Below are 19,192 nucleotides of genomic sequence, written 5' to 3' on the forward strand. Positions count from 1 at the left end.
GCTGAATCATGGGGAGAAGGGTGCCAGGGAAAGCATCCTGAACTTTCTTTACGAGATATTTGTTCAGGGCCCTTAGGTCTAGGATGGGACGCATCCCCCCTGTTTTCTTTTCCACAAGGAAGTACCTGGAATAGAATCCCAGCCCTTCTTGCCCGGATGGCACGGGCTCGACCGCATTGGCGCTGAGAAGGGCGGAGAGTTCCTCTGCAAGTACCTGCTTGTGCTGGAAGCTGTAAGACTGAGCTCCCGGTGGACAATTTGGAGGTTTGAGGCCAAATTGAGGGTGTATCCTTGCCGGACTATTTGGAGAACCCACCGATCGGAGGTTATGAGAGGCCACCTTTGGTGAAAAGCTTTCAACCTCCCCCCGACTGGCAGGTCGCCCGGCACTGACACTTGGATGTCGGCTATGCTCTGCTGGAGCCAGTCAAAAGCTCGCCCCTTGCTTTTGCTGGGGAGCCGCGGGGCCTTGCTGAGGCGCCGCTGCTGACGAGGAGCGAGCGCGCTGGGGCGTAGCCTGGGCCGCAGGCTGTCGAGAAGGAGGATTGTACCTACGCTTACCAGAAGCATAGGGACCAGTCTTCCTTCCCCCGAAAAATCTTTCTACCTGTAGAGGTAGAGGCTGAAGGCTGCCGGCGGGAGAACTTGTCGAATGCGGTGTCCCGCTGGTGGAGAGACTCTACCACCTGCTCGACTTTTTCTCCAAAAATGTTGTCCGCACGGCAAGGCGAGTCCGCAATCCGCTGCTGGAGTCTATTCTCCAGGTCGGCGGCACGCAGCCATGGAGGAGCCTGCGCATCACCACACTTGAGCAGCGGCCCTGGACGCAACATCAAAAGTTTCATAAACTCCTCTGGCCAGGAATTTTCTGTACGCCTTCAGCTGCCTGACCACCTCCTGAAAAGGCTTGGCTTGCTCAGGGGGAAGAGCATCAACCAAGCCCGCCAACTGCCGCACATTGTTCCGCATGTGTATGCTCGTGTAGAGCTGGTAAGACTGGATCTTGGCCACGAGCATAGAAGAATGGTAGGCCTTCCTCCCAAAGGAGTCTAAGGTTCTAGGGTCTTTGCCCGGGGGCGCGAAGCATGCTCCCTAGAACTCTTAGCCTTCTTTAGGGCCAAATCCACATGGACTCTGGTCATGAGGCAACTGGGTGCGCATCAGCTCTGGGTCCCCATGGATCCGGGACTGGACTCGATCTCTTGGGAATGTGGGGATTACTTAGTGGCTTGGTCCAGTTCGCAAGCAATGTTCTTTTTCAGGACATGGGTGCAAGGGAACAGTGGACGCTTCCCTTAGGTGGAGAAGGATAGTCCAGGAGCTCAAACATTTCAGCCCTGGGCTCGTCCTCCACAACCACCGGGAAGGGGATGGCCGTAGACCATCTCCCGGACAAAGGAAGCAAAAGACAGACGCTCGGGAGGAGAAAGCTGTCTTTCAGGAGAGGAAGTGGGATCAGAAGGAAGACCCTCAGACTCATCGTCAGAGAAATATCTGGGGTCCTCCTCTTCCTCCCACGAGGCCTCACCCTCGGTGTCAGACACAAGTTCACGGACCTGTGTCTGCAACCTCGCCCTGCTCGACTCGGTGGAACCCCGTCCACGGTGGGGGGGTCGAGAGTAGACTCCCTCGCCCGCATCGGCGAAGCTCCCTCCGCCGACGTAGTCGGGGAGCCTTCCTGGGAGGTGGCCGCGGTCACCTCAACCCGGGCGATGGGCAGGCCGGCGCCACGCTCGACGGTACCGGAGGCGCAAGCACCGCCGGTACCGGAGGGGTAGGCGCAACAGCTCTCCCAGAATCTCTGGGAGAACGGCCCGGAGGCTCTCGTTTAGAGCGGCTGCAGAGAAAGGCTGAGAGGTCGATGCAGGCGTCGACGCCAGAACCTGTTCCGGGCGAGGAGGCTGTTCCGGGCTGTCCAGAGTGGAGCGCATCGACACCTCCTGAACAGAGGGTGAGCGGTCCTCTCGGTGCTGATGCCTGCTGGGTGCGAATCCCTCGGCGACCCAGAGCTCTCGGTGCCGACATGGGGAGGGACCGGTGTCGATGCTTCTTCGACTTCTTCCGAAGCATGTCACCGGAGCTCCCCGGCACCGACGAGGAGGACGTAGAATCCATCCGTCGCTTCCTCGGGGCCGAGACCGAAGAGGGTCGATCCTGGGGGGGCTGTACCGCAGGAGCCCTCAGGGTAGGAGGAGACCCACCCGAAGGCTCACCGCCACCAGCAGGGGAATGGACAGCCCTCACCTGCACTCCTGACGATGCACCTCCGTCCGACGACATCAGCAGACGAAGTCTCGGTACCACCGACGTCGATACAGTCGCCCGATGCCTCGGCGCCGATGCAGAGGTCAGATGCCTCGATGCAGTCGATGGAGCGGCAGCCAAGAAGATGGTCCGGACGCTGACGACGTCGATGCACTCGATGCCCTCCGGTGCCGATGCCGACGAAGAGCCCGAGAACAAACGTTCCACTGGCTAATCTCGCTACCTGAGTCCGCCTTTGTAACAGGGAACACAGACGGCAGTTCTGAGGGTGGTGCTGGGCCCCTAGACACTGAAGACACGCAGAGTGCCTATCAGTGAGCGAGATTACCGGGCGCACTGGGTGCACTTCTTGAAGCCGCTGGAAGGCTTCGATGTCATGGGCGGAAAAATCACGCCGGCGAAATCAAAAGCCGAAATGGCGAAAATTGAAGCACCAAAATTTAGAGGGAGAAAAATCTCGACCGAGGCCAAAAGAGGCCTACCCCGACAACGAAAGAAAACTTACGGGGCAAAACTGAGAAATACGGGAAGGGCAGAAAACCCGAAAGGGTCTTCCGGAATACTACCGGAGCGCTTCCCGAACTTTTTCAGGAAAAAAAAAAGGACAAAAACACGTCGAAAAGGACGCGCGAGGTCGACTCTCTGGGGCACGAACGGCGTAACACGACCGTACCGAGTGCGGACGAAAGAAGACTGGCCGGCTCGAGCCGGTTTCGGGCGGGAAGACGGCCGCGCATGCGCGGTACGCATGGGCGCGCGAGGACTAGCAAAGGCCTTTGCTAGTAAACTTTCCGATGGAGGGGGCTGCCGAGGACGTCAACCCCATCAGTGAGAACAAGCAGCCTGCTTGTCCTCGGAGAATAAGTTTACAGTAAACAGGAATGCACAATTTAGCTTACACATGCTTGAACACAATCAAAAGCTGGTGAACCATCTCTTTTCTGTTTATAAGGTTGTAGTCCTCCCGTCCCATATCAAAAGTTGTAGGAAGCTGTCAGTGTTAATAACAGCCCTAAAACCTCTGGCATGTTATATCATTCATTGCTTCCATTCAAAAGCTCCCCAAATCAGCCAGCTTTTCTGGATTTTTACAATGAATATGCCCGAGGCATATCTGCGTACAAGGGTAGTGGATGTAAGTTTCTCTCATGCATATTCATGCTGTAAATCACAATCCATGAGTTCCCTACGACATCTGAAATCCCACTGTCATTCCTTGTGATCTTAGATAAGTCACTTCACCTTTCACTACCTCAGGTACAAACTTAGATTGTGAGCCCTCCAGGGTAGGGTAAAACCCACTGTATCTGAATACAGCTTGTCTCAAGCTATTACTGAAAGGGCATGAGCTAAATCCAAAATCGCAATTTAAATCTAAAATGAACTATTTGGCATCACCATGGGCAGTTAGTCTTCCCTGTAGAAACTTCATACATCACAAATGGTTTATTGAAGTATGCACTACAAGATTGTTTTGGCTTGTTGTGTCAGCAAGTTTACTGAGAATACGTGAAAGTATTTGCAGTCTGAATTTGGATATTTGCATTATGGCAAACACTGGTCTATTGTAGTCTAACACAGGGCCCCACAAGCTCAAGTTACACTCATCTGTTGCACACTGCCTCTGGAGGCTTGCAGTATGAAAAACAGATCTGCAAGATGTCTCAAACTGTACAGTCTAACCAGCAAAACATAGAATACTATTCCTGACAATGTATATACAGAGATTAATATTACAGCCAAAGATAGTTCAATAAGTTATTTTTAAATTAGACACTATAAAAGGTAAATAGATTAATTAACTTATTCATTCATGGCATTTGTTATATTGCCCTTCACAGATTATTTTAGAACTGTTTGAAAATATCCAGTTAATGTCAGTTTGTTTTTTCATTAGGCTTAAGAAGTCAGAGCTCAAACTTTTTATGTATTTTATTTTTAAACTATTCGTCCCTCCTGTATTCAACTGGTTAAATTTAACAGGGCAATGAGTCATCCAGTTAAACATTTAAGCAGTCAACAGCCTGGTAAGTTTTTAAAAAGCAATTTATCAAAATAACTAGATAAACTGCGATATTTAGATTTAATTTTTAACTTTTTTTAAACATATTCAGGGCATCTATTGAATATCTATCTCATTCCTAACTTTCTGTAGAAGCAAATTCCATTTACACTACATTTGGAATCATTTCCAACATGCTATCATAGTGGTTCCTCCTCATTTAAAAAAAAAAAAAATCTTTTCAAAGCAAAGTGATGCACTGGCCTGTATGGTTTATTATTACAATGGTCACAGAGCTGGAAAGTCCTCATTTAAGCAAATAATGGCTTCTAGCTCAGAAGTCTTCCTTTTATGTCAGCATTTAGAAATATCTGACCTAATATAATTTTTAAGTTGTTAATAGTGGGTTGTTTACCTTATTTATAGTTTACTGCTTGTAAGGTTTTTAAAGTTTTTTTAACTTTCATTTTGATTAAATGTTCGATATTTCCAATATACAGAAACACAGGATTACTATCACCCCCATTCAGCAATTCTGTACAAACATGAGCAATTGGTATCAAACTACACAAATACAAGGCAAAACCCCCATCTACCTTCTGCCAAATGTACGATGTCAATAAATCCACAGCTTAAACTCATAGCAAAATAACTGGTAGCAATGGGTGCATATCTTATGTTTAATTTACATTTATCTACTTAGCATAAGCCAGGCAGAATATCAATGTTTTAAATAAATTGTGATTGTAACAATTTAAAAAAAATTTTTAAACAGCAGTCATGATATATCCTTGTACCCAGCTGGGTAAAGCAGAGTGTGCAGGACAATCACTCCATTCTTGTTCTCTTACAGAAAAGGAGTGCGAGTATACAAACCTCCTCTTTGTGCCCTATCATACTAGTAATACTTTAACACTGCAAGTATACCATCACCTAACACCATATCACTCCCTCACTTTATTGCAACAATTCCATATTGGGATTTCCAGTCACAAGGAGGAAACTGCACAGTGGAATGATAACAACCCTGTATAAAGTCACAGGGAAAAAGCCTCTTCAACAGCTGATATATGACCTTCTGGTGCTCTGTTTCTCAGACCTACTGCATGCTCTCCTTTCCTTTTCTTGCATTTCAAAATGCTACTCAGACTAGTAACACAAGAGGATCTGGTTTCAGCCAACAAACACAAACACCCTCTTGCTAGTACTATGAATATCCTATGTAAATATTTTGCTGCGCTGTTTTTGTCTCTAGTGGTCTTAACACCCACTGTGCTACACAAGCCCTCTCCAAAGGCATCATTTCTATCAGTCTAATGGGGCAAGACGTGTCCCACCTTTCCGCATTCATTTTAATATTTGCATTAGTATGGTGAAACTTATTCATACTTGTTAATTTCCTTTCCTTGAATCCTGCTTGACCAGTCCAGACAAATGGATTATGTGCCCTTATCAGCAGACTGAGGTAGAGAAACTGAACTCTCCTAGTGACATCACCAGTATAAGGGATGGTGCCGTCTGGAAATCAATATGCCAACGTCAAATCAGCTTAGTACAACAGAAAAAGTCCCTTAGAGAACTACTGCAGAAATAATAGGTTAACTTCCCCCTACCAATTAAAACTATTCACAACATAAGGCTCAGTGGGAGAGAGGGAGTGAAGCCCAGAGACATCCCTCAACAACAGGTTCTAGACTGGTCCAGCAGAATTCAAGAAAAGAAATTAACAGATATGAATAAAGTTTCACCTTCTTTTTCATCTTGCTAGACCAGTCCAGACCAATGGGATGTACAAAAGTAGTAAGTACATTGTGGGTTAGGGAACAAGGACCCCTGCACCACAGCTCCGATGTTCTAGCCATAGATGAAGCTTCGCTTGGCAATCCTGTAATGCTTCACAATGAATTGATGACCAAGTCATGCCATACAATGTCTTCTGGAAGTACCAACCTGCCTTTAACACAGAATACCTGTGCCCTTGAAGCTCCAGTGAAACAGTCTTCCATTGGAGAATGTCACTGCTTCAATGGCCACCTTAATTCACTGTCTTATGGATGACTTAGAAGCTGCATCCCCTCTGTGCAGACCCCGAAACAAGATGAAAATCCTATCCAACTTTCGAAAGGAATTTGTCATTTCCAGGTATCACAAAAAAACAAGCTACAATCCCGTTGAAGCCCGCCCTCCTGCTCATGTCAGATACCACCTGGTTCACATAAAATGGAGAAACCACTTATGGCAAGTTAGATTCAACTGTACAGAGGAGAAACTGCCTCATCTGCGAAGCACAAGTTCAGTTCCTTGTAGGACAATACCTGTAACTTAGAAACTCACCTGGCTGAACAAACAGCCACCAGGAGAAAAAAAAAAAAAAAAAAAAGAGCCTTTAACTACTGAAATGGTAGTCCTGCCAGAGTGTTGAGTAGCTGCTTAATAGTTAGTTCAGTGGCCTGAGAAGCAGGAGAACCAGGTTTGATTCCCACTGTAGCTCCTTTTTACTCTGGGCAAGTCACTTAATCCTTCACTGCCCCAAGTACACACACACAAAAAACCCAAAACAAAACAGATTGTGAGTACATGTATATAATACAGTAAGTAAACCATTTTGATTGTACCAAAGAAAGGCGGTATACCAAAAAATACCTTCCCCTTTCCCTTGCTGAACAGCAAGTGGCCCCGGAAGGATAGCTTGCTCAGGCGTCTCTTGGAGACCAGATTGGATGCCCAACAGAGAAGCCAAAGCCAACTACAGGCCATGACCATGGATGCCACCACATGGGAAGAAAGCAGATCCCGTCATAAGAACATACAGCAGAAATGTCACCCCAGACACCGCACAGGCCATCTCCTGGAACTGCGGCAACTGCTGGACCTATCTTAACAGAATCCTGAATTCCCATTATTGAAGTTGCAAACGCCTACTTCACCAGCTGCTCCACCTTTCAGTCATGAGTATCCTTAAGGGCCTAATCCCTTTCTACTGGTATCTTGATGGTCTCTGTCATTCCTATTACCGGGACATCCCCTTAGGCAGTCAGAAAAATTTGTCCCGATCCTAGCAACAGTGTGGTGCCCCTCAAGATGCCTTTAGGAGCCTCCCACTCCATCAAAACTATTTGTAAGAGGACCCTATTCAAATGGGTAGGCCTTGAATGGTTTCTAAAACCTTCAAGAATGGGATCCCCATCTTCAGGTTCAGCTTGGGGCACTGCCAGGATCCATAATGCTAAGATAACTGAGTTAATTAGGTGGCTGAATTCATCCTGTGGAACTGTACACCACTGAGGAGTTTCCTCTTCCTCACCTGGGGAGCAGAGTCCTCAGTGTCTGCTGCACGTCTCATATTCCGCCAGAACCGATATACTCATATCACCCCTCTCCTCAGGTCACTTCACTGGCTTCCGATCAGATACCGCATTCAATTCAAGCTTCTCCTTCTTACCTACAAATGCACTCAGTCTGCTGCCCCTCACTACCTCTCTACCCTCATCTCCCCTTACGTTCCCGCCCGTAACCTCCGTTCACAGGATAAATCCCTCCTCTCAGTACCCTTCTCCACCACCGCCAACTCCAGGCTCCGCTCATTCTGCCTCGCCTCACCCTATGCTTGAACAACCTTCCTGAACCCTTACGCCAAGCCCCTCCCTGCCCATCTTCAAGTCTTTGCTTAAAGCCCACCTCTTCAATGCTGCGTTCGGCACCTAACCCTTACCGTTCAGTGAATCCAGACTGCCCCAATTTGACTGCCCCGATCGGACCGACCGTTCACTTGTCTATTAGATTGTAAGCTCTTTGAGCAGGGACTGTCTCTCTTTGTTAAATTGTACAGCGCTGCGTACCCTAGTAGCGCTCTAGAAATGTAAGTAGTAGTAGTAGTAGTAGTGTCAACCTCCTCCACCCCCATGATTCCTCCGCAGAGGACATGGGCAGGCAGAGAGCCAGATTTGCCTCTGACTGCTGCTTGCCACCTTGATCTCTTGAAGCACAGATTGGGGCTCCAGAAGATCCCAATTCTCAAGGACTCTGTGGCCGCAGTGGGACCCCTCCCTTCCAGGGCAATGGCCCCATCACCAGAACCTGTCATTTGCAGTTTGCTATCACCTTCAACCATTTGGGTCTAAGTCCTATTCTCCACCTTCTCCCCCCCCAAAACAAAACAAAACACTGAGGTGTCATTCAAGGGGGGAGCGGAACCCATGCAGAGCCTTTACATTATTCCTTTATACAGTCCATATTTTGGTGGCCCAAACAACCGACATTAGGAGCTTTAGTGTAATCACAGCATTGCTGTAATGCTTCTCCGAGTGGTCACCAGGTTCCCACAGTGCTCTGCCACCGGTTCCCAAAGACCCTGCCTCTCCTTGGTCCAGATATTTTCATTGCAGGAAGGTCCATCAAATAGATCTGACACTGGGCTTGCTGCTCTTTACCTCTGCTGGTGTCTACTCAGCTGGCAAACTTTTGCTGCTCATAGTGTCTCACCAAGGAGAAGCTGTGTTGTGGCTTTTTTTTTTTTGGGGGGGGGGGGGGGGGGGGAAGAACTGCAGGTACCTAGGTAAATAAATTCAAACAGCAACTTTTTTTACATTAAAAAGTTTTTTTTTTTTTAAAGAGCTCCGCAGGGTTGCATTCGGGGGGGGGGGGGGGGGGGGGGGGGGGGAGGAAGAGTGTTCACACACACATCCTGCTGGCAGGAGCCCTGCAGGGATCACTGGCAGGCTACCTCACCAAGCACAAGCTTGAGGGCTACACTTGAGCCTCTAGAGGGGGGAAAAAAACCCCCATACACCTCTAAGTTCAACTGTGGGTAAGGACTAGTCCAAACTCCAGAAGCAACTGGCCAAGGGACATGACCTCACAGACTGCAGGCCAAGGACTGTGGCCCAGGACTCAATGCTACATCAGCCCAACCTACACCATCTGCTGGAGGTAGAGAAATACTAAAGGTTTCCAGACTACATCAGTCCTTATACCAGTGATGTCACTGGAAAACTTCAGTCTCTCTACCTCCATCTGCGGGTAGAAGGCCACAACCCATTCACCTGGCCTGGTTTAGCAGGATTACAAGGCATATATATTTTGTTCTATCAGAATCTGCTTATCACCTTCCAAATGAATTCTCTCCAAGATACAGGATATGTACTTTTACATATGTCTCAAATATTGATTTCCAATGTGTCTTCAATATTTCACTTTCAAAATTCAATATTCTAATGTTTTTGCTGATTTTTGATTTTGGCCAATATCTGACCATTAAACAAAAGAGAGTTAAGATGAGAATTTTCAAAAACCAAGGTTTATCAAGCTGCCCTTTTTGTACATATGCAAGTAGGGTCAGACAAAAGGTGAGATGGTTTTCTGATTAATGAACTTGGATTTGTGGATTGGACAAGTGTTTGATGCTTTAAAAAGATATATCTATGGAGTGGTTTTACTTGTGCATGGGACAGGATTGGATAAATGATAAGCAATTATTAAGTTTCACTGGTCTTTTTTTGTATAAATACGTTTGTTTGTTGCTCTGTATGTGATACCTAAACAGATACACTTTTTTCTGTATTAACAGGTAATTTTGTGCATCTGATCATTTTAATTACAATCACAAAGATTTAAGCTACTTCTTTTAGAAACACACTAGAAAAGCAAGGTAAAAATTAAAGCAAATCAAACATGAGAAAACAATTCATCACATTTTGAACAATCACAGCCCACCATTTTGAATATTCTGACTAAAGCCTACAAGATATTTATGCAGAAATTAACAGAGCTGTCAGCCAACCTGAAACAGCAGCACCATCCTATGTTTTTTAGTGATTGTTTGCTACTTCTATTCACTTGACTTGAGATGGTAGAAGCTTTAAACAGAGTTGCTACCGAATAAAGCGAATGCTACATACCTGTAGAAGGTATTCTCCGAGGACAGCAGGCTGATTGTTCTCACTGATGGGTGACGTCCACGGCAGCCCCTCCAATCGGAAACTTCTCTAGCAAAGTCCTTTGCTAGTCCTCGCGCACCGCGCATGCGCGGCCGTCTTCCCCGCCCGAAACCGGCTCGAGCCGGCCAGTCCAGTATGTAGCAAGACAATACACTTCAAGGGAAGACACAACTCCAAAGGGGAGGCGGGCGGGTTTGTGAGAACAATCAGCCTGCTGTCCTCGGAGAATACCTTCTACAGGTATGTAGCATTCGCTTTCTCCGAGGACAAGCAGGCTGCTTGTTCTCACTGATGGGGTATCCCTAGCCCCCAGGCTCACTCAAAACAACAACCATGGTCAATTGGGCCTCGCAACGGCGAGGACATAACTGAGATTGACCTAAAAAATTTACCAACTAACTGAGAGTGCAGCCTGGAACAGAACAAACAGGGCCCTCGGGGGGTGGAGTTGGATCCTAAAGCCCAAACAGGTTCTGAGAACTGACTGCCCGAACCGACTGTCGCGTCGGGTATCCTGCTGCAGGCAGTAATGAGATGTGAATGTGTGGACAGATGACCACGTCGCAGCTTTGCAAATTTCTTCAATAGAGGCTGACTTCAAGTGGGCTACCGACGCAGCCATGGCTCTAACATTATGAGCCGTGACATGACCCTCAAGAGCCAGCCCCGCCTGGGCGTAAGTGAAGGAAATGCAATCTGCTAGCCAATTGGATATGGTGCGTTTCCCTACAGCCACTCCCCTCCTATTGGGATCAAAAGAAACAAACAATTGGGCGGACTGTCTGTGGGGCTGTGTCCGCTCCAGATAGAAGGCCAATGCTCTCTTGCAGTCCAATGTGTGCAGCTGACGTTCAGCAGGGCAGGAATGAGGACGGGGAAAGAATGTTGGCAAGACATTGACTGGTTCAGATGGAACTCCGACACGACCTTTGGCAAGAACTTAGGGTGAGTGCGGAGGACTACTCTGTTATGATGAAATTTGGTGTAAGGGGCCTGGGCTACCAGGGCCTGTAGCTCACTGACTCTACGAGCTGAAGTAACTGCCACCAAGAAAATGACCTTCCAGGTCAAGTACTTCAGATGGCAGGAGTTCAGTGGCTCAAAAGGAGGTTTCATCAGCTGGGTGAGAACGACATTGAGATCCCATGACACTGTAGGAGGCTTGACAGGGGGCTTTGACAAAAGCAAACCTCTCATGAAGCGAACAACTAAAGGCTGTCCCGAGATCGGCTTACCTTCCACATGGTAATGGTATGCACTGATTGCGCTAAGGTGAACTCTTACAGAGTTGGTCTTGAGACCAGACTCAGACAAGTGCAGAAGGTATTCAAGCAGGGTCTGTGTAGGACAAGAGCGAGGAGCTAGGGCCTTGCTGTCACACCAGACGGCAAACCTCCTCCATAGAAAGAAGTAACTCCTCTTAGTGGAATCTTTCCTGGAAGCAAGCAAGACGCGGGAGACACCCTCTGACAGACCCAAAGAGGCAAAGTCTACGCTCTCAACATCCAGGCCGTGAGAGCCAGGGACCGGAGGCTGGGATGCAGAAGAGCCCCTTCGTCCTGCGTGATGAGGGTCGGAAAACACTCCAATCTCCACGGTTCTTCTGAGGATAACTCCAGAAGAAGAGGGAACCAGATCTGACGCGGCCAAAAAGGAGCAATCAGAATCATGGTGCCTCGGTCTTGCTTGAGTTTCAACAAAGTCTTCCCCACCAGAGGAATGGGAGGATAAGCATACAGCAGGCCCTCCCCCCAGTCCAGGAGGAAGGCATCCGATGCCAGTCTGCCGTGGGCCTGAAGCCTGGAACAGAACTGAGGGACTTTGTGGTTCGCTCGAGATGCGAAGAGATCCACCAAGGGGGTGCCCCACACATGGAAGATCTGGCACACCACTCGGGAGTTGAGCGACCACTCGTGGGGTTGCATAATCCTGCTCAGTCTGTCGGCCAGACTGTTGTTTACGCCTGCCAGATATGTGGCTTGGAGCACCATGCCGAGACGGCGAGCCCAGAGCCACATGCTGACGGCTTCCTGACACAGGGGGCGAGATCCGGTGCCCCCCTGCTTGTTGACATAGTACATGGCAACCTGGTTGTCTGTCTGAATTTGGATAATTTGGTGGGACAGCCGATCTCTGAAAGCCTTCAGAGCATTCCAGATCGCTCGCAACTCCAGGAGATTGATCTGTAGACCGCGTTCCTGGAGGGACCAGCTTCCTTGGGTGTGAAGCCCATCGACATGAGCTCCCCATCCCAGGAGAGACGCATCCCGTGGTCAGCACTTTTTGTGGCTGAGGAATTTGGAAGGGACGTCCCAGAGTCAGATTGGACCAAATCGTCCACCAATACAGGGATTTGAGAAAACTCGTGGACAGGTGGATTACGTCTTCTAGATCCCCAGCAGCCTGAAACCACTGGGAAGCTAGGGTCCATTGAGCAGATCTCATGTGAAGGCGGGCCATGGGAGTCACATGAACTGTGGAGGCCATGTGGCCCAGCAATCTCAACATCTGCCGAGCTGTGATCTGCTGGGACGCTCGCACCCGCGAGACGAGGGACAACAAGTTGTTGGCTCTCGCTTCTGGGAGATAGGTGCGAGCCGTCCGAGAATCCAGCAGAGCTCCTATGAATTCGAGTCTCTGTGATGGGAGAAGATGGGACTTTGGGTAATTTATCACAAACCCCAGTAGCTCCAAGAGGCGAATAGTCATCTGCATGGACTGCAGGGCTCCTGCCTCGGACGTGTTCTTCACCAGCCAATCGTCGAGATATGGGAACACGTGCACCCCCAGCCTGCGAAGTGCCGCTGCTACTACAGCCAGGCACTTTGTGAACACCCTGGGCGCAGAGGCGAGCCCAAAGGGTAGCACACAGTACTGGAAGTGACGTGTGCCCAGCTGAAATCGCAGATACTGTCTGTGAGCTGGCAGTAACGGGATGTGTGTGTAGGCATCCTTCAAGTCCAGAGAGCATAGCCAATCGTTTTCCTGAATCATGGGAAGTAGGGTGCCCAGGGAAAGCATCCTGAACTTTTCTTTGACCAGATATTTGTTCAGGGCCCTTAGGTCTAGGATGGGACGCATCCCCCCTGTTTTCTTTTCCACAAGGAAGTACCTGGAATAGAATCCCAGCCCTTCTTGCCCGGATGGCACGGGCTCGACCGCATTGGCGCTGAGAAGGGCGGAGAGTTCCTCTGCAAGTACCTGCTTGTGCTGGAAGCTGTAAGATTGAGCTCCCGGTGGACAATTTGGAGGTTTTGAAGCCAAATTGAGGGTGTATCCTTGCCGGACTATTTGCAGAACCCACTGATCGGAGGTTATGAGAGGCCACCTTTGGTGAAAAGCTTTCAACCTCCCCCCGACCGGCAGGTCGCCCGGCACTGATACTTGGATGTCGGCTATGCTCTGCTGGAGCCAGTCAAAAGCTCGCCCCTTGCTTTTGCTGGGGAGCCGCGGGGCCTTGCTGAGGCGCACGCTGCTGACGAGAGCGAGCGCGCTGGGGCTTAGCCTGGGCCGCAGGCTGTCGAGAAGGAGGATTGTACCTACGCTTGCCAGAAGAGTAGGGAACAGTCCTCCTTCCCCCCAAAAATCTTCTACCTGTAGAGGTAGAGGCTGAAGGCTGCCGGCGGGAGAACTTGTCGAATGCGGTGTCCCGCTGGTGGAGATGCTCTACCACCTGCTCAACCTTCTCTCCAAAAATATTGTCCGCACGGCAAGGCGAGTCCGCAATCCGCTGCTGGAGTCTATTCTCCAGGTCGGAGGCACGCAGCCATGAGAGCCTGCGCATCACCACACCTTGAGCAGCGGCCCTGGACGCAACATCAAAGGTGTCATACACCCCTCTGGCCAGGAATTTTCTGCACGCCTTCAGCTGCCTGACCACCTCCTGAAAAGGCTTGGCTTGCTCAGGGGGAAGAGCATCAACCAAGCCCGCCAACTGCCGCACATTGTTCCGCATGTGTATGCTCGTGTAGAGCTGGTAAGACTGGATTTGGCCACGAGCATAGAAGAATGGTAGGCCTTCCTCCCAAAGGAGTCTAAGGTTCTAGAGTCTTTGCCCGGGGGCGCCGAAGCATGCTCCCTAGAACTCTTAGCCTTCTTTAGGGCCAAATCCACAACTCCAGAGTCATGAGGCAACTGGGTGCGCATCAGCTCTGGGTCCCCATGGATCCGGTACTGGGACTCGATCTTCTTGGGAATGTGGGGATTACTTAGTGGCTTGGTCCAGTTCGCAAGCAATGTCTTTTTTAGGACATGGTGCAAGGGAACAGTGGACGCTTCCTTAGGTGGAGAAGGATAGTCCAGGAGCTCAAACATTTCAGCCCTGGGCTCGTCCTCCACAACCACCGGGAAGGGGATGGCCGTAGACATCTCCCGGACAAAGGAAGCAAAAGACAGACTCTCAGGAGGAGAAAGCTGTCTTTCAGGAGAGGGAGTGGGATCAGAAGGAAGACCCTCAGACTCCTCGTCAGAGAAATATCTGGGGTCTTCCTCTTCCTCCCACGAGGCCTCACCCTCGGTGTCAGACACAAGTTCACGAACCTGTGTCTGCAACCTCGCCCGGCTCGACTCGGTGGAGCCACGTCCACGATGGGGGCGTCGAGAGGTAGACTCCCTCGCCCGCATCGGCGAAGCTCCCTCCGCCGACGTAGTCGGGGAGCCTTCCTGGGAGGTGGCCGCAGTCGGCACCGCACGCGGGTACCGACGTCGGGGACCTCACCCCGGGCGATGGGCCAGCCGGCGCCACGCTCGACGGTACCGGAGGCGCAAGCACCGCCGGTACCGGAGGGGTAGGGCGCAACAGCTCTCCCAGAATCTCTGGGAGAACGGCCCGGAGGCTCTCGTTCAGAGCAGCTGCAGAGAAAGGCAAAGAGGTCGATGCAGGCGTCGACGTCAGAACCTGTTCCGGGCGAGGAGGCTGTTCCGGGCTGTCCAGAGTGGAGCGCATCGACACCTCCTGAACAGAGGGTGAGCGGTCCTCTCGGTGCCGATGCCTGCTGGGTGCCGACTCCCTCGGCGACCCAGAGCTCTCGGTGCCGACGCGGGGAGGCGACCGGTGTCGATGCTTCTTCGACTTCTTCCGAAGCATGTCACCGGAGCTCCCCGGCACCGACGAGGAGGACGTAGAATCCAGCCGTCGCTTCCTCGGGGCCGAGGCCGAAGGAGGTCGGTCTCGGGGGGGCTGTACCGCAGGAGCCCTCAGGGTAGGAGGAGACCCACCCGAAGGCTCACCGCCACCAGCAGGGGAATGGACAGCCCTCACCTGCACTCCTGACGATGCACCACCGTCCGACATCAGCAGACGAGGTCCCGGTACCACCGACGTTGATGCAGTCGCCCGATACCTTGGCGCCGATGCAGAGGCCCGATGCCTCGATGCACTTGATGCAGTGGCGGCCGAGGAAGATGGTCTGGACGCTGACGACGTCGATGCACTCGAAGATCCCGGTGCCGATGCCGATGAAGAGCCCGAGAACAACACGTTTCACTGGGCTAATCTTGCTACCTGAGTCCGCCTTTGAAGCAGGGAACACAGACTACAGTTCTGAGGGCGGTGCTCGGCCCCCAGACACTGAAGACACGACGAGTGTCGATCAGTGAGCGAGATTATCCGGGCGCACTGGGTGCACTTCTTGAAGCCGCTGGAAGGCTTCGATGTCATGGGCGGAAAAATCACGCCGGCGAAGTCAAAATCCGAAATGACGGAAAAAGAGCACCAAAAATTTTTAAGAGAGAAAATCTCGACCGAGGCCGAAAAGAGGCCTACCCCGACGACGAAAGAAAACTTATCGGGGCAAAAAGCTGGAAGTACGGGAAGGGGTTGACACGAAACCCGGGGGGGGGGGGGTTCCGGAGCACTTCCCGACACTTTTAAGACTTTTCCGAAGAAAAAACACGTCAAAAATAAATTTGGACGCGCGAGGTCGACTTTCCGGGGCTCGACACGGCGAAACACGACCGTACCGAGTGCGGACAAAAGAAGACTGGCCGGCTCGAGCCGGTTTCGGGCGGGAAGACGGCCGCGCATGCGCGGTGCGCGCGAGGACTAGCAAAGGACTTTGCTAGAGAAGTTTACGATTGGAGGGGCTGCCGTGGACGTCACCCATCAGTGAGAACAAGCAGCCTGCTTGTCCTCGGAGAATCACCAGTATGCCATGTAACATATTTACCTGAAGAGACAAGGGCAATCTCAAAAGACACCCCAAAACATTTGAAAACACTGTTTACCTTTCTGCTACGCTCATGACAACCAAATTCTCTATCATATCCCCCCCTTCACAGCCTGATTTATCTGAACTTAACACCTGCATTTCAAATGTCTCCACCTAGCTTTGCGATCACCATCTTTGTTAACTCCCAGAAATAAGTGAGGCTATTCACTTCCCCTATCCATAGTCCTTACTCCTTGACCCATTCTTGATCAGTGTCCCTTATACTTTTTCAAGAGACAGTCAGACAAAATCCTTGGAGTATTCTTTGATAGCCAGTTCACTTTCAAAACTCAGAACAATGCCGTTGTTACAGCTTCATTCTTTGCGCTTTATTGTATACTAATGAAAAAGGCCCGTTTCTGACAGAAATGAAACGGGCGCTAGCAAGGTTTTCCTCGGAGTGTGTATGTTTGAGAGAGTGCTTGTGAGATTGACTGTGTGAGAGAGAGTGAATGTGCGAGTGTGTCCATGAGAGAGAGAATGAATGTGCGAGTGGGGTCCGTGAGAGAGTGTGTGTGTGTGTGAGAACCAGAGTGTGTGCCAGGGGCCCCTCCCTCTTCCCTACTTCCAGGGTCCTCCCTCCATCCCTCCCTCCGAGTTCCAGGGTCAACCCCCCTCCCTCCGAGTTCCAGGGTCATCCCCTCTTCCCTCTGAGTTCCAGGGTCATCCCCTCCTCCCTCCGAGTTCCAGGGTCCCTTCCAGTTTTAGGGTCCTCCCCACCCTCCCTCAGAGTTTCAGGGTCCCCACCCTCCCTCCCTCCCAGTTCAAGGGTCCCTCCCCCTCTCTCCCAGTTCCACGGTCCTGTCCCCTCCCTGCTTGGTGGGGGGGGGGTTGCTATTTGCTGTCAACCTAATGAGACACTGCTTCTGGCGTCCAGCAGCTAAGTCCTGTTCTGACCCACAGGCAGCTGGAGCTCCCTCATACTCTTTCAGTGACACACATTGACAGGCAACGGCAGGGCTGACGCAGCCACAGGCACTTACCTGGATAAACTTTCTATTGCTGACAAATGATCTGAAAATACAGAGTTTAAAATTGCTGTTTCTACCAGGTAGAATAATTTTTAAAGCTGTTTTAGTGATATTTAATTTAGATTTCATGATATTCATATGTACAGATGGGTAGCTTTCAAATAAAAAGGTGTGCAGTAAGAAACCAAAAACCTTTTGTCTTTTACCTGTTAAGGCGCAGTTTATCCAGTAGAAACAGGTTTAGATGTGTTTCAGATGGAAGAAGAAAAAAAAACGACAATGTGGATTAGCAGCTCCTAGGTGTGCTTGGTTTTGAGTGCATGGGAATGACGGCTGTGTTGGGGAGTGGAAACAGAGATTAACCAATGGGCTTCCTTGCATACATTGTAGTTGATTGGGTCACTTCCACTCGTGTGTAGTAATCGTCCTGCTGCATAGCCAGTCGGAGAGGAGAGGGGGTGCGGTGGAACGGTGAGCGAGCGGCTGCAGGAGGGTGGGTGAGGGGGACTGTGGGCGGGGGGACTGGGTGCAGCGGCGATTTTGTTTGGTTTTGAGTGTATGTGAATGACGGCTGCGTTGTGGAGTGGAAACAGAGATTAACCAATGGGCTTCCTTGATTCGTTGAGTGTCAGTGCTCCGCCCTCAACATCATCACCTTTGACGCAAGGGCGGGGCAGACACTCATGGGCAAACCGGATATCTATGCCACTTCAAGTTTCCGGCTTGAGGCTTCATTAGAACGTTGGAGGTGCGTTTTATATATAGAGATGTACCATTCACTCCGTCTTCTCATTCATCTATTTGTTCCCTTCTCCTGTCACTTGTAATTACTCATCTTGACTACTGTAACTCACTGTATGCAGGTTTACCACTTCACTCTTTGAAACGGCTTCAATTAGTCCAATCCACAGCAGTCCGCCTTCTCAATCAAGCAAAGCCTTTTGACCATATCACTCCTCTGTTTTACCAGGAACACTGGTTGCCCCTTTCAGCACAAATCCAATTTAATCTTTTAATCCTAGTGTTCAAATCCTGCTTTCACAATGCTCCGGACTACCTTTCCTGCTTCCCTACACACCTTTTCGTTCACTCCGTTCTACAAATGCTGATTTGCTTCAACTACCCCCTCTGACATCTGACTTGAATCTACACGTGCCTCAGCTATCAGTTATATGGAACACCTTGCCCTTCCCACCTTCACTCAGAATCTTCAGCATCCTCTTCGAAAACTCACTGTTTTCCCTAGCCTATTCTGCTCACCACTAAATTTTAGTCTGCCTCTTCTAGCAACATGTCACTATCTTTTATTGTACACCACTCTGAAGACATATCTTGGCATATAGCAGTACATCAAGCTCTGTAAAATAAAATAAAAAAAGTATATAACAAATTTAAAATAGGACTGTCGATTTTTGAATATCACCTATGCTTAAAACCAAATGAAGTGTCTTAATATTTTTGTACACCCCACTCCAGAATGTCCCTGAAACAAAATAGACAAGTATACACACCAGAAACCTGTGCTCAATTCCTTTTATGATTAAGTCAGTACATATTTGAATCAGCATTACTAGTCAATTTACCTGGTCCGTGACATCATACACAACTATGATGCCATGTGCTCCTCTGTAATAACTGGAAGTGATTGTTCGAAACCTTTCTTGCCCTGCTGTATCCCACTATATAAAAAAATATAAATCATATTAGTATATATTCAACAAATTAAATTGTCCCTACATGGTATGTCTGTTGAAAGACCAGAGTCCTTACTGCCACAAAATATATCAAGGGCACAGGGTCATCCCCCTC

At 49.7% G+C, this 19,192-nt stretch overlaps 1 protein-coding gene across 1 annotated transcript in view; it reads right to left on the bottom strand.

Moving 5' to 3' along the window:
• RAB1A (RAB1A, member RAS oncogene family) overlaps positions 1 to 19,192 on the bottom strand; it is a 91,573-nt gene that overhangs the window by 6,599 nt on the left and 65,782 nt on the right. The window contains exon 4 of the mRNA XM_030196361.1: positions 18,967 to 19,062. Coding sequence (XP_030052221.1) covers positions 18,967 to 19,062 — 96 coding nt within the window. The remainder of the gene's footprint in view (positions 1 to 18,966; positions 19,063 to 19,192) is intronic.

This window comes from Microcaecilia unicolor, chromosome 3 (genome assembly GCF_901765095.1).
Source record: "Microcaecilia unicolor chromosome 3, aMicUni1.1, whole genome shotgun sequence".
In the NCBI taxonomy this organism is placed as follows: domain Eukaryota; kingdom Metazoa; phylum Chordata; class Amphibia; order Gymnophiona; family Siphonopidae; genus Microcaecilia; species Microcaecilia unicolor.